Source organism: Colletotrichum truncatum (genome assembly GCF_014235925.2).
Source record: "Colletotrichum truncatum strain CMES1059 chromosome Unknown Contig_0002, whole genome shotgun sequence".
Classification (NCBI taxonomy): Eukaryota; Fungi; Ascomycota; class Sordariomycetes; order Glomerellales; family Glomerellaceae; genus Colletotrichum; species Colletotrichum truncatum.
The window spans coordinates 3370907-3385284 of record NW_027222399.1 but is presented as its reverse complement, the minus strand read 5'-3'; the positions used below and the strand labels follow the sequence as shown (position 1 = coordinate 3385284).

The following is a 14378-nucleotide window of genomic DNA, read 5'->3' as shown; positions in this document are numbered from 1 at the left end:
GGTCTGATGAGTGAGGTCGTTAAGGTTGAGGCCAAATATCTCTCGGTTACGGAACTATTAATTGCCAACAAACCGGGTGTAAGTCACGGAATGTGCAAGTAGCTTATGACCTGGTCATTGATCTTTCTTTGTCAGATCTACCCGTGGAAGAAAAATGACAAGTCCCGAGTTTGTTAAGTATCATTCGTCTTTGAACATCCATGGATTCCAACCAAGCCCTCAACCAGTCTAAAGCAGCATTGTTCGGATGCGTCGATCCAGGTTTACTTCTCTGTTCAAGCAACCATCCACCAGAGTTCATTGACAAATATCATCCATATAAAACTAGTTTTTATTGATTATATGCGGTGTAATTCTTGTTTCGCTTTTTTTATTACACTTCCAATGTAACAAGCAAGATGACCTTGCCAGCTGCTATGTCCACATCAATGCTTATAATCACATATCTCTTCTCGCATGTCGACTGCGCTTCCTCATTTTGGAGCCCTTCTGCACTTGGGTTAGTACGAACTTGGATGTAACAGAAATCAGAGACACTTACCAAATAAAGAATGAAGGGTATGGGTGTAAATAGAACGGCAAAGATGGCGAGCAAAATACTCGATCCAAAAACATCAAACTTGTAGTACATCGACGGTACAAACAAGGGGAATGTGGCTCCAAAAAGACTGGTAAATAGCTCGTTCCCCGCAAAAACTGAGCTGACATGGCTTGGGAATGATTCCCCAAGGTAGTTCATGAACGGGATGAACAGCAAAACAGCACCTGAACTGAATAGTGCCGAACCGACTGTGGGGATCAACCAAAAGTTCGTGGGCTTCGCGGTAAAGCCAAACCAAACCAGGCTAGCCGGTAGAAAGAGGCACCCAATCATTGCTGGTATCAGATGTCTTTCTGGCTCGATATCACCCAAATGGTTGAATTTCGGTTCGATCCACTTCCTGTAGTAGAGGAAGTAAGGGGGTATTATAACCAGTACGCCGACGATCAAGCCCACTAATGCGATGCTTTGAGTGCCAAGGTCGAAGTGGTATACTTCCTTATATGCCATCGGAAGAGCCTCAAACCAGATATACATTAGTCCGTATACAAAGGCACTGTAAAAAGTGAGCAGGAAAATAATCGGCTCTGTCATGGCCAACGTGAATGGCCGAACGAGATGAGCTAGGATAGCCTCTTTTCCAGATTTGTCTTCCGCTTTGATTTGCGCCTCACATATATACCGCCTGTCGCCTGTCGCTCTGCGTAGTCGAAGAGCTCGCCGGTAAAGGATATTATTGGCGCTCGTTTCTGGTAGGAAGAACACCACGGTTGCTAGAGTCGCCGTACCCATCCACGCAATGATCCAAACAGCCCATTTCCAACCCTTCGTCTCGACTGCGAAACCACCAATGATTGGGCCAATCGTTGGACCTCCGATGCCGAGAAGAGCCCAGAGGCCCATAACGTAGGTTTGCTTTCTCGGTGCGTACATGTCTTCCAGAATTCCGTCTCCGAGGCCGAGCACTGGAGATCCGAAAAACCCAGCTAAAAAGCGAAAGGCTAGGAGCATGCCGATGTTGGTGGCCAGAGCAATCGGCACTTGCAAGACAATGAAAACAATGAGCGTGGAAATGAATACCGTGTTCCGACTGACTTGTGGAAGCTCAGATAACGGACTCCAAGCCATCTGGTGCTATTATCAGTATGCCAGTGTTGTGTATTTGAAGACGCGGTTCAGCAGCAACTCACGGCTCCAACTCCATATCCAACAACGAAAGCCGTTAGCCCTAAAAGTGCAACAATGTCGCTGACGCCGAACTGTTCCTTGACGCCCGTCGTACCGACCGTATATATGGAGGCCCCGGCATAGGTGCCGGCGATAAGCAAACATATCTGGAAGCTGACCAAGGTCTTCTTCAGGCCAGACCAATTCCGCGGATTCTACATTCATCGTCAGTTTGGAACACACTATGCCCCGATTCTTGAAATACCTCTGGATCATCTGGTAAAAACTGAACCAGATGAAGGCTCTTATTGATTTGAGACGTAGAGCCAAACTTCTCCGAGAATGCGGAGTCGAGCGTCTCGTTGGACCAGCGACTGTTTGGTAGTCGTGGGTCTACAACTCCGGCCGTGTTCCCTTGTAAGTAAGGGTCTTTCTTCGCCGTATTTGATCTGATATCCGACGCATTACGCTTTAAGATCGACCCTCTGTTAATATGTGCGTCTCTCGCCTCCGTAATCTGTCCTTCAAGCCCGGGTCGCCAAAAGCTCTCTTCATTTGCGTATTTTTGCCGAACAAGAGGATGTCGCTCTTCGTAATATTGAAATTCAGGCAGTTTGCCCCCTGTTACCAAGCGGATGACTTGCCATGCAAACGTGTCTCGCACATAGTCGAAAAAGGGCATATTGCAGTTGTTGCTGTGAAGTAAACCATACGTCCTTCAATCACCAACACGGCGTGTAAACAGCAGATCCCCGGCCCCTATATGCACGTTCGGCCCGGGCCATCTCCACCTCATAGCCGCATGAACGATCGTCATCGTCCGAAGCGATACGGCGTATACGGGGGTCGATGCCCAAATGAAGATGCTACCGCGGAGGCCGATTTTCACGCACTTTCCTGCGAGGGAGGTGTAGCTGATCGGACGGTGGGAAGTGTCGGGCGGCTTTACTACAGCCCCGAATACGTGTAACCCGAATAGTAGTGGCCGGTGTCACGGAAATGCCCAGTATAGAAGGTGATCCTGAAGCTTCGGTGCTTTTTGGCTCGAGTTTCCGCTGTGGTCGGGGCTCAACCGCAACGGCTATGACTCGGCGCGGGCCCGTGTCCCCGAGACTTTGGTCCAAACTTGCATCATGCATTATCACTGAAGGTTTGACTTGTGAGTCTGACGTCACGATCTTTGAGTTCAAAGCGCCAAAGATGCCAGAAGGAGGAATCCAAACGATCAACACATTGAGCGGCTGAATATGAACAGGATGAGACGAGTTAAGCCCTAATCCCACCCAGTCGCTAACATAACCTATTGACTTTCATCTTACTCGTGCTACCACTGACTCAAGCTGCTTTCCTATCTTGGTATATTGACTCTAGAAGTCTGTGTGTGTAAGAGACCGATGTGGTGAGATAAGACCATGTAAGCTGATTTCCTGATTGATGTAAATAGCCCGAACCAGCCAAACTTCTTGCCACCGTTACCCTATTATCCTGTAACGCACCCCCTCACTAGAGGGTTGCTTAACCTCGCCACATGAAGGCTTGCAGTCGATCCGTGTTGGTGAAGTCGTTATGGCTGACAGAGACTGCCCGGTCTAAACATTAGAAGACGCCTGCATGGTATACGAAGGATACACTGGATCGGGCCATCGCTTACAGACACCCTTTCAGCACGAGTGCAGTTTGAGTCTATAAAAAGGAACGCACTAGGCTACAATTCACTTGCACATAAAGCTGGGCAGCGACTGAGCGTACAAGTCCAAGTTCGCATGTAAACTCTGACCGGCTTTGATGCAACTACAAATTCCAGTCGCATGCAGCTACATAGTTGCTGGGTAGCATTGTCATATTTCCAAATGTAAAATCAGTAAGAAATTATTTTAAAGTAAGAATTGAGGGCATATTGTCTTGGTGAGAAACATTCTATGCTTCAAGTTCAATAGTTTTGAACAACTCAGAAAGAAAGGCCGATGTCCAACCTGGAGGCTCCGGGCATCAGGTACTAAGACCCACTAACACATCGGCACTCGGAGCTCGATGCACCGATGATATGGGCTGGTCCCGCCCCGATCGTCAGCGGTCCAATAGTAACGACTTCGCAGAAAGCTCCAAGCTTCCTTTGATTTCCTTGTTCATCTGAAGAAACCACCTCTGACAGACACAAACTCACTACCTCGACAAACGCACCTCAAAATGTCGGTCACACTGCACACAAACCTCGGCGACCTGAAGATAGAAATTTTCTGCGAAAGTGTTCCCAAGACAGCAGAAGTACCTCCTTCCTAACCATCCTCAAACCCTTAATCGCACGACTGACCACGCCCAGAACTTTCTCGCTCTCTGCGCCTCGAACTACTATGACAACTCCCCCTTCCACCGCTTGATTCCCAAATTCATGGCCCAAACCGGTGGTCCGGCGAACCCGACACCCGAGAATCCAAAGGGAGGCCGCTCCATCTGGGGCGGCGCCTTCGAGGACGAGATCCGCCCAGCGCTGAAGCACTCCTCGCGAGGAATCGTCTCGATGGCGAATAAGGGACCCGGAACGAACGGCTCACAGTTCTTTATTCTGTTCGACAAGGCGCCGCATCTGGACGGGCTGAACACTGTTTTTGGTCGTCTGATTGGGGACGACAGCACCGTTACGCTGGCCAAGATCGAGGCAATCGAGGTGGACAAGAAGAACAGACCCAAGGAACCGGTCAAGATTGAGAAGGTTACCATTCATGCGAACCCGCTTGCAGGCTGACCTGCAATTTGGAGGATACGTGTTACGCCAAGGGGAAGCATGCCCTCTGGCGAACTTGAGCTGTCACTGTTTTTATGATACCCGTATGTGAAACCATGGCCTCCAAGCGCATCTCCCGCTAATGAAGCACAGATCTGCTACGAAGCAAGCTGCACAGGCAAGAGAAGGATACTCGAATAGGGAATTGCCTTGCTTGTAACACCAATATGATTGCCATGATCTCCGCTGTTCTAGCATCAACAACCACTGCCCAAACGTCAACAAAGGTCTTGTTCCAATTCATTCCCGCCACAACCACACACCCGAACGAATTCCGAAGACTAGACGCCATTTGTTTCGGTCGCATTGTAAACCTTTGCAGTATATTGCAGCGCCACCCTCACGCCCTCCAAAGGAGCCTGATCCCTTGTGTCATTCAGGACAACCACCCCCCAGCATCATGTCTCTGCAAGCGCGGTACCATACGACAGCAACAATGATTTCGCTAGAGAGTGCGAGTGCCGAATCGCTCATCACGTACAAATTATGTTCAGACCCTGTTAAACGGGAGCATTTAGATTTAGCCGTGAGAATACACATAGCAACATACTACCGAACGGCCGTCTCCGGATGAGTATCTACTGCAAGTCATAACTGCAAGTCCTCAGTATCTGGGAAGGCTCTTAGGTCTGTGGTCTGTAAAGGGAGATGATAGAGAGCGAACGGGATTCTCGAGACGATATGTAGGGTACAATTGACATTTATGATATTTATGGTTAGCCATATACCAGGTACTGTTGTTGTACCGCCTTTTGAACAATAAATGTTCAAACGGAGCGAACTACAATCTGAAACAAATTTTTTGCAGCCTTCGTTCTCGTCAACAAATCAGATGCAACCAGTTGCAGAGCTTGTCAACTAGTCTCATAAACGGGCGCCTGTTGACTCCTGCCTGCTCCGAAGCCTGTCGGATGGGTTGTTTAAGAAACAAACTACTAGCAGCACTAACGGACCGGGTAAACCAACCGATGTAATTTAAGGCATGACGAATCAGATGCCTTGGAACAAGACCAAAGAATCCTAAACCCCTGAACAACCTTGATTTCATTTATAGAATAACCACCCCCTTGGTTCCCCAGGTTTCGCGAATGGGTTCGCACTTGCGTGGGGTAAAGCTCAGGGATACAACACGTTTGATGCAGTACGTCACTCCACTACTGAGGCCAGCAAAAGTTATGTTCATCAAGACTGGCATTCAAGCTTCCCATCTGAAGCTGCAAGTCTAGTCTACATATTGGTTGGTGCGAGTTCCCGTGAGCCCATTCACAGATAGGAAATAAAAAAACAAAAAGTTGTTTCAGCACACAACCCTGAGGCAAGTCCCCCCTTCTTTAGCGAACGCAAGTCTTCGCTATTCTCTTTCCCAAATGCAAACCCATACGTCCCACCCACGCCTCCCTCGTTCCAGAAGGGGAGAAGGAAAAAAACAAACAAAAAAAATTCTCAAGAATTTTTCTTTTTTCTTTTTGGGGATATCATTATCTCCAAAAGTAATCGAAACCCGCCTCCCTGAAATTGCCTGCAAAGAAGAGACCCCACCATTTTTTGTGTCATTAAAGAAAACCACACCGTCCTCTTCGGTGTTGGCTGAGAAAAATTCGTAAAAAGAGCCCAGGGAAGGTGTTAGGCCAGAACTCATTGGCGCTTAGCCGACTCGCCGGCGCTTGGTACCACGATCAGGGCTGCCAGTGTATGCGTCAAAGCCATCACGCGGGATTTCCTCAGTCCCGCTCTCACTCGACGGTGTGCGATTGGCGCCCACGCTGCCGTTAGGATTGGTACCGTCCAAAGTAAAGTTGAAATCAGTTCCATCACCACCAAAGTTTACTCCTGAGTATGCATCTTCGCCTTGAAAAGCGTCGGCATTCAAGAATTGGTCGAGATCAATGTCGTTGCCGAAATAGCCGTTGCTCTGGGTAACACCTCCGCTCTCATCGATACCTGGGATCCGGCCCGAGGGGCTTAAAGGTCCCAACATGCTCGAGAGGTGGTCCAGCTTGGCGGCCTGCTCTTCCTGCATACGCTGAAGAGCGGCGAGGTCTGCCTGGTTGAAGTTGATTTGTTGCAGAGAAGGCGGAGGCTCGGCAGAACCCATGATTGGCGACAGTGAAAGACCTGCCGTGGTAGGTACAGAAGGCGCGTCAGGAGTGGGTGAGACCCTAGGAGCAGGTGGGTTGGGCGAGGCTGAGACGGATGGTTTAGCCGAGGGTGGAGCAGCAGAGGGTGTCGAGGTTCGGCCGGCCATGATGTTGAGCATTTTATTGCGCTGATCGTTGCTCATAGTCACAGGGGTATTGTTGACGACCTCTGGAAGGTCGATGCTTGATGTGTGGTTGGCATTGGTGTCTTGGATGATCTTCATCATGCTTTCGTGGGGGTTGGATTCTAGCTCTTGAGCCAGGTAGTTGTTGGGCGATGCATGGTCTCCAGGAGATGCGTCGAAGAGCTCTGTTACCGTGCCCATCTCACGTCCGCCGTAGGGTTGAGGTGTAGCAGTGCTGGATGCCGGGGAAGGGGAAACGGTGTTGGCGCGTCCTTGGTTTGGAATGGGGGGCAGAAGCGCCTGCCTGCGCTTCGCAAGGTTTATGTGGTTTGCATCCGTCGACTGCGACTGGATGTAATCTCCAAGATCCACGACACTTCCTTGTGGCACGGAGTTGTTGGTACTGTTGTTGTTGTTGCCATTCGGGATAATACTCGCGAGAAGGTCATTGACGCTCTGAGCCCCTGCCTGGTCCTCGAGAGTCTTCCTAAAGACATTGGCCAGAAAGTTCAGGATTGCGTTGATGGAATTTTGGTGCCGGTCGTGTTGGCTCTGGAAGACAACTGCCTGATTGTACAGCGCCGAGTTGTCTTGTTGAATTCTTTGGATGGCAGTCATGATCAACCTTTGCTGCTCACGCAGTTTTGCCAACTCTTCGCGAATAAGGGCCATCTCCTTCTTTTGTAGCGGCATGTCGGTCGGCGACGGAAGAGCCCTTCCCGACGGAATGCTATTGGCACCGAGGCCTTGTGCGATTCCATCCTCGACAATACCATCCTCCTCGCTATCACCTTCAACCTCGGCATTCTTGGCGCCCTTTTTGCCCTTGTTGCCGCTCTTCGGCTTGTTGATGAGCCAAAGCAAGTTTGGGTGACCGCGCCGGAAGAACGGGTTTGAGTACTCGCTTGGGCTCTTGTTTTTCCGCTCACTCGCTCGCATCGAATTGTCTGATAAGCCGACGCGCTTGTGGAACCCGTACATGTTGAGCTGTCGAACAAATGAGGCGTAATTGTTATGCTTGAACAGATCTGGAATCAGCTTCTTCGCGAACTCGTCCTCATCAAGAACGATAAATGAATCGCCCTTCTCTGACCATCGAATCAAATCAGAGTTCTTGTCGTCATCCAAGAAGCTACGTCAAGATCAGCATACCCCACATCAAAAAAAAATTGCCTTCCCAGTGTTGCGAACGCATCACTGCAAGGGGCACGAATCTCGCTGACCTGCTTAGTTTCTGGACAAAAGGAGGAATTTGCTTCCGCTTCTGCTGCGCCTCTCTCATGGCTTTGCGAGCCATCTCCTCCAAGACCTCGACGTTATCGGTGTCGGTGATATTGCCGTTTGCTTGCTGCTGCTGCTGCTGTTGTTGTTGCACGAGTGAAGAATCCTCACCGACGAAAGACCAAGGATCGGTTGTAGAATCATAGTTTGGCCTCGCAGCGGTAGGCACAAGTGCTCTGTTCATCTGTCTCCGAGCAAGAGCGGTATTAGGGCTGTGCGTAGGCTGTACAAACTGTGGTTGTTGGCCAGGGACAATGCCATAAGAGTTTACAGGCTGAGGGTTGGTCCCGTCTACGAGAGCGCTCCCGTCTGCTCCTCCCCATCGCAAAAACTGGTCGCCTGTTGGGCTTGGGAAGGATGGTTGCACAGCTGGCATCGGCATGTTTGGTGATGTTCCTGGGGCTGCTCGCTTTCGGGGGTTCGAAGACATGGATATGTGCATTTGCTTCACGCAAAGGCAGGGGCGAGGACGGTCGAGGGTCGACCAAGTCGCCGTGCGATGGAGCGCCTCGGAGCGAACGCGATAGCTGTGCGGGGTCCTTCTCACTGGTGCTCGTTTGGCGCCTTCTTGGTTCTCTCTTTCGTGGCCGCGACCGTTGTGTGTAAAATTTGGGCTGCAGATAGCTTGACAACTTTGCCGAGTGGTAGCGAACTCGTTACCTAATTGTAGGACCAAGATCGGACGGAACGATGAGGAGTGTATAGCAAAGACGGCAGGTCGCTTGTCGCATTGGCAAGCACCGGCTCTGGCGGAAAACGAAGAAACGTCGTCGCTGTCGTGGTGGAAAGGCGTCCTGGTTCCAGGAGGTCGTATGTGGGCGGTGAGCACTGCACCAGGCCTTATGTGCTGGCGTGGCCTAGTTTATGTCACAATCGTCAAAGGCAGGCAGGCCTCAGCCTGAATCAATCGCCAGAAGGCCTGAGAATCTCCCGCAAAGGAGATCTATTGTGTGGAGGAAACCGAGAACAAGAATTCAGACTATGGGCGGGCAAAGGGGCCTTGTCGCGATAAGGCGGGCGTCGGTTTCGTCGCAAGGATGGGATTGTCTTGGTGTCAGAGGGCTCTCGCGAAAGCTCTGAATGGAAGATCCGCTTCTTTTGGCGGAGAGGTGACGAAGGTTGTGTTAGTAAGTAAATCACGGTGAGGTAAGGCGTCAGGCGCCAGTCAGCAGTTAGCCAGCCAGCCAATTACTGCGGAGTAACAATCGCGTCTGCTGTCTTTTTTTTTTTTTTTTTTTTTTTTCCCTTCCTTGGTCTCTCCTAAGGTGGGGGCCACACAGCTTATAGTGCAGGTGTCTCGGTAGGCAAAGTTGTATAAAATGTGTTGGGGTTTGTCTCCGTGTTTATGTCCGTATCTGTGATGAATTGAGACGTAAAAGAGTAAGACAGCGCGCCCAAATATAGGAAATACACAAAATAATTCTTTGCTATGAGAGTGAAAATAAAGAGAGGCTGGTCTGGCGATAGAGGCACAATTTGGACGAGGATGATGGGCACGTTATCAAGACCACAACTCTCAAGGGGCCAAGGCTGAGTGTTTCCCCAAGTGGGGACCCTGGGCAGAAAGCCTCCCTACCCACCCCCTGGGCAGAGGATAGTACGCGGCTCACATAGGCATCGTGGCATTCAGGACCCCTCGAGGTTGGTCAGGATAAGGTCCCTTGTGTGCGGGATAGAAACTCCGGTCCAATCATCTTCCGAGGCTGTCTTTACGCTCTCTTACAAAGTCACGTGTAGATTATGCCGTTGCTCATGTTAATCTGTCACAGACGGCCGACTCTCCGTTGCACAAATTCCAAGCTCAGGAACCTAGTGCAGGAGCCATCAGCTGCCAGCATGGAGTCCCCCTCCCAATGGAGACCCTTGAGACCCCATTTCAGAGACTGGCACCAGCTGTGTGTCCACCAAAACCTGCTCGAAGCAAGGGTCTGGACTCGGCCGAATTACCGTTTATTCTCGGTGACTTCCGCTATACTCCTGAGGCCATCACGATCAGGCCGGTGGAGCCAGCGGGGAGATTCGTACTTTGTAACGTCATTTTTCGCCGATTCCTAGCTTATTTTTCGATCTCAGCACCTACGGCACGGCCCAACTCAATTTTTGTCTGAATAGCATCAAGGAATCGAATGACTAACGTAGACCTGAACTTTCAAACATCTCGATCACTTTTCAGGGGTATCATTGGTTTACTGCCGCTCCATGCCATCGACAGAGTCGCATTGCACCCATGTCGCCTGGCCCTCTTCTCTACCTGGCTCCTCTGCCCGCAAGAGCCGAAGCTCTCGCCATCTTTGCATTCCGCGCCTGATCCCATTCCCGCCCGGAGTTTCCGCTCCGGGCTTCTCGTGATGCCTTCCTGTCTTCCTGGAGTGTCCTAGCTTTTTCTCTGGGATCAATCACCACCAGCTCCTCTTCTGCCTTCTTGCGGTAATTCAGGTCCTTGCCCAGCTTGTCTGCCTTGAAACTGAGTGCATGAGACATCCATCCCTCGTCGTCGCTATCTTCCTCTGCAGCTTGGTCCCACGCCTTGCAACTCTGACAATCGGCGATGAAATGCAAATCACACAGTTCCGCTTCCTCGTCGACCTTCGTGCCATGTTTTTCTCTTCCGTTATCTTCCTGATCGACAGAAACGGGTCCATTGCCCTTGTCTTCCGGAGCTTGATCGAGCTTTGATTTGAAGGCTTTCAGAAAATCAAGAGCCTGTTGGTCATCACGAGCGCTCGTGTTTCCACCATGCCTCCTCTTCCTACCTCTAATTGATGTTTCCGGGATCATGCTCTCGAGAACACTCTTCTTCGTCTCTTTGATTGGTTCGGTCTGGAAAGTCCGCTTCATCGAAGCCTTGAGCGCAGCAATTTCCTCATTTGTCTTCTCGAGAGCACTTTTCTTCGTCTCTTTGATTGGTTCGGCCTGGAAACTCCGCTCCCTTGAACCATCGCGCGCAGCAATGTCCTCGTTTGCCTTCTCGAGAGCAGACTTGGGCTTCAGTGTCTTGACCTCGGACGACGGGCTGTCCTGCGCCCGAATGGGAATATCGCTCCACTTCCGTGGTGACAAAGAATCCTTCGATGCCGTCCTCATCTCCTCGGTCTCGGTAGGTCTGGAATCAGGTCTTGCAGGAGGGGTAACAGATTCCATCTTCTTCTCCTTCGCCTTGGCCTTTGACCTTGCTTTTGACTTCTTCTCCATGGATTCTCCTTCCTCTTCCTCCACATCCATTACAATTCTAGTGTCGAACTTGGTTTTCTTCAGGACTGGGACCTCTTCGGCGTCCCCCTCGTCGTCTCCGAAGCTCAATAATTGTTTTCCTCCTTTCCTCTTCTTTTTCTTTTCGGGAGCCGCAGCCTTCGGCACCTGGGTTGCGATCCTCGATCTCTTCACCATATCCTCGAAGGGGTTCACGAGAATCTCGACGCTCGTGATCTTGACAGGATAAGTCGGTCGGTCGGTACCAGGGGTAACTTCAGCCTCGCCCATTTTCGCCAAGTTGTAGATTGTGTCGCCCGCCACTCGTCCGAACAATGTGTTCTTATTGTTCAGTTCCTCGGCCTTGTCGAGAGTGAAGAAGAATTGGCTACCGTTCGTATCGGGTTTACTCTCATTCGCCATGCCCAGCTGTCCACGCCGATTCCACTTTAACCGCGAGTGGAACTCGTCTTTAAATCCAACACCAGTGAGGCCAGCATTTTGTCCTCGTCGCTGGTCCATCGGCCAAGGATCCAGTTCGCCGCTGAAGGCGCCTCCGTCGTAGATCGATTCCCCTCCATTACCGGTGCCGGTCGGATCGCCTCCCTGTAAAATGAAACCTGGAACCAGACGGTGAAATATGGTGTTGTCGTAGTAGCCATCGAGGGCCAGCTGAAGGAAGTTGCGGCAGGTAAGTGGCGTTTGCTTCGCGAAAAGTTCGACGGAAATATCTCCTTGTGTCGTATGCAAAATAACTGACGCCGTCGGTTGCGGCTCGAGGTTGTAAATTGACGACATCTTACACGGTCGCAACCACGTCCTCCTAAGGCTTGAAAGTTGAGTCTAAGACCGAACCCAATGCGTGAGGCTGATATAAACAATGGTGAATCGTGGGGAAATCGGGGTGGATGCAGTAGGTAGTTTCGAGACTTTCGGGGGAAAATGCATATCATCGGGTTGCACGCTTGGGCTTATCGATTAGATCACGTGTGGTGCATTTGAACGTCATTTGTCTCGATACAACTCTCTCGGCTTCCATGACCTTTTCGGAAGGCAATTCACGTTGGCCAATAATCCAAACAACTCGGATCAACTCCGATGTATGGCACCGGAGATCTATAACTGATTTGGTGATGATCTTAGATTCACCCCAATTGATGATTAGCTCCTGCAGCAATCTACGCCTCACTATTCCAAATTTGATTCGGCCGAGTGATGTCGGTTACATGCCCACTTTCCGAAGAAAGAGTGCCGATTTTCGACACAACATATTCCCCAAAAACAAAAAATGAGAAAAAGTTACAAAAAAAGTTCAGACGCTACACCTAGAATCCGGGTGAACATACTGAAGCACCTGCTGTCATTTGCTTCCTCTTTCCAAGCCTCAAATGAGCCCAGGGACATGCCTCCATCTAGCGACGACATCCTCGGCAAACAATTCCACCTTCGGCAAGCAATTTGAGCGGCAGAACATCTGCTCAGTACATGGATTTGAGCAGCATGTAATTTTCCCTTCTTTTCTTTTCAAGTCAGATACTCTACAGCACATGCAGGGTCCGAGCATGGTGCTATCTCCGTGAGTGCATTGTCGTTAGTACCGTTGTTCTTGCTGTTACCTGAAATAGTATTGTCATATCAAGCCACGTGCATCAGAGTGATCAAAATGGGAACATAAATAGTGCAAAGCCGTGACTGGCCGTTGCTCTAGTAATTGACTTGGATGATCTATGAACGGTCCTTGGCAAATGTATTTGCCACAATAAAAGGGAAAACCAGGGTGGCATCTGCATAAACCTATAGTAAAAAAGTCAGCACAGATTCGTGATCGTATATATTCTAGATGGCAACATACCTTGACGGCATCTGCGCCAACCTTGATCTTGCCCCAAGAAACAGCCTCGTCCGGCCGAGCCCCTGCATCGCTACCATCGAACTCCTGGCCGGTGTTGATATACACAGCGGACTCTGCGCCGTTGCGCATCAAACAGGCATTCGCAATATGGTGCTTTACCACACCGCCGCCGAGGATAATCATACCTGCCCGCTTTGCACGTACAGAGATGGTATTGATGCGACGAATGTCCTCGACAATGTCGCACTTGAGCTGCCTCGGCGAGGCTTTGAAGGTATGGAAATAGAGCATGTCTCCCAAGCTTCCATCCGTGAGCGCTGGGCAGAAAACGGGAATATCGTTCTTCCAGGCCCAGTAGTAGACCGAGCGCTCGTCATTAATCTCCTTGCCTAGACGGTGAATCATTTTGGAAGGCGTCCAATTGATTTCGTCATCGGTGCCCTTGCTGGCTTCCTGTTCCTCGAGCATCTTGTCGAAAATGGGCACCACCCAATCCTCAAAGGCTCGATAATTTGAGTTGGGGACGACAAGGTTGCCGATTCTGTTCTGGCCCTTCTTGCGTAAGTCTGCACCCGGGGCACTGAAAGAAGACATGTAAGTGTCACCGAGACACTTGATAAAGTCTTCTTCGACACCTCCGGCCGTGGTTACGATGGCAGATACATGCTTGTGCTTGACAAGCCATCTGAAAACACCCCTCATGCCAGAGGAGATCATATTTGATGTATAGCCGAGGAAGATGGTAGTCTTCTCCCCTGTCTCTGGGTCTCTCCACGCCCTCTTTCACCCATGTCAGCTGGGTTGCATCACAACAAGACGGCGTGGCAGCCTACCATGTCGTTGATGATCCGAATGGATTCTCCAAGGGACGAGGCCTGGAAGCCCATGTACCTCATGCCGTTGAAAAGACTATCGGCAGTGATCGGGCCTTGGATTTCATCAAAATCCAGCTCTTCTACCTTCTGAGTGCCCTCGGGCATCTCCTCAGACACGACGAGAACCGCATCGGTTGCAGCCGCCGGAGGAGCATTGGGGTTCTCTTGAGAAGTCATACTGCCTGTTTGGTGAAGGACTAAAATCACGTCAGTCACTATCCGACATCAATGATTCAGAATTGAGCAAAGTAAGTTCTCAGATGATATTGTTTGTCTTAGCCCGGGAACAAGTACACACCAGTGAGTGGCGATCTGAAAATGTGGGAACAAGAATCGGCGGAGAATTGCAAGATAAAATCAGACAAAACCCTGTCTCGGTCTCAACTCGTCCAAAGCTCAATCAGGATGTGCCAAACGTGATGGAGAGA

The 14378-nt window shown here is 50.3% G+C and overlaps 5 protein-coding genes across 5 annotated transcripts; 1 reads left to right on the top strand and 4 right to left on the bottom strand.

Moving 5' to 3' along the window:
• Positions 1-438: 438 nt before the first annotated feature.
• Positions 439-2390, bottom strand: CTRU02_203870 (caffeine resistance protein 5; the record flags this gene model as incomplete). The annotated part of the gene is made up of 4 exons (XM_036722445.1): positions 439-489; positions 542-1669; positions 1732-1923; positions 1974-2390. 4 exons carry the CDS (start codon positions 2388-2390, stop codon positions 439-441), a joined length of 1788 nt encoding a protein of 595 aa, XP_036586051.1.
• Positions 2391-3895: 1505 nt separating this feature from the next.
• CTRU02_203869 (peptidyl-prolyl cis-trans isomerase 10) lies at positions 3896-4451 on the top strand (the record flags this gene model as incomplete). The annotated part of the gene is made up of 2 exons (XM_036722444.1): positions 3896-3973; positions 4029-4451. The coding sequence occupies 2 exons, from the start codon at positions 3896-3898 to the stop codon at positions 4449-4451; spliced, it is 501 nt and encodes a 166-aa protein (XP_036586050.1).
• Positions 4452-6135: 1684 nt separating this feature from the next.
• Positions 6136-8476, bottom strand: CTRU02_203868 (HSF-type DNA-binding protein; the record flags this gene model as incomplete). Its single annotated transcript, XM_036722443.1, has 2 exons — positions 6136-7885; positions 7977-8476. 2 exons carry the CDS (start codon positions 8474-8476, stop codon positions 6136-6138), a joined length of 2250 nt encoding a protein of 749 aa, XP_036586049.1.
• Positions 8477-10281: 1805 nt separating this feature from the next.
• Positions 10282-12021, bottom strand: CTRU02_203867 (Peptidyl-prolyl isomerase CWC27; the record flags this gene model as incomplete). The annotated part of the gene is made up of 1 exon (XM_036722442.1): positions 10282-12021. One exon carries the CDS (start codon positions 12019-12021, stop codon positions 10282-10284), a length of 1740 nt encoding a protein of 579 aa, XP_036586048.1.
• Positions 12022-12948: 927 nt separating this feature from the next.
• Positions 12949-14127, bottom strand: CTRU02_203866 (deoxyhypusine synthase; the record flags this gene model as incomplete). The annotated part of the gene is made up of 3 exons (XM_036722441.1): positions 12949-13017; positions 13076-13855; positions 13909-14127. 3 exons carry the CDS (start codon positions 14125-14127, stop codon positions 12949-12951), a joined length of 1068 nt encoding a protein of 355 aa, XP_036586047.1.
• Positions 14128-14378: the final 251 nt, after the last annotated feature.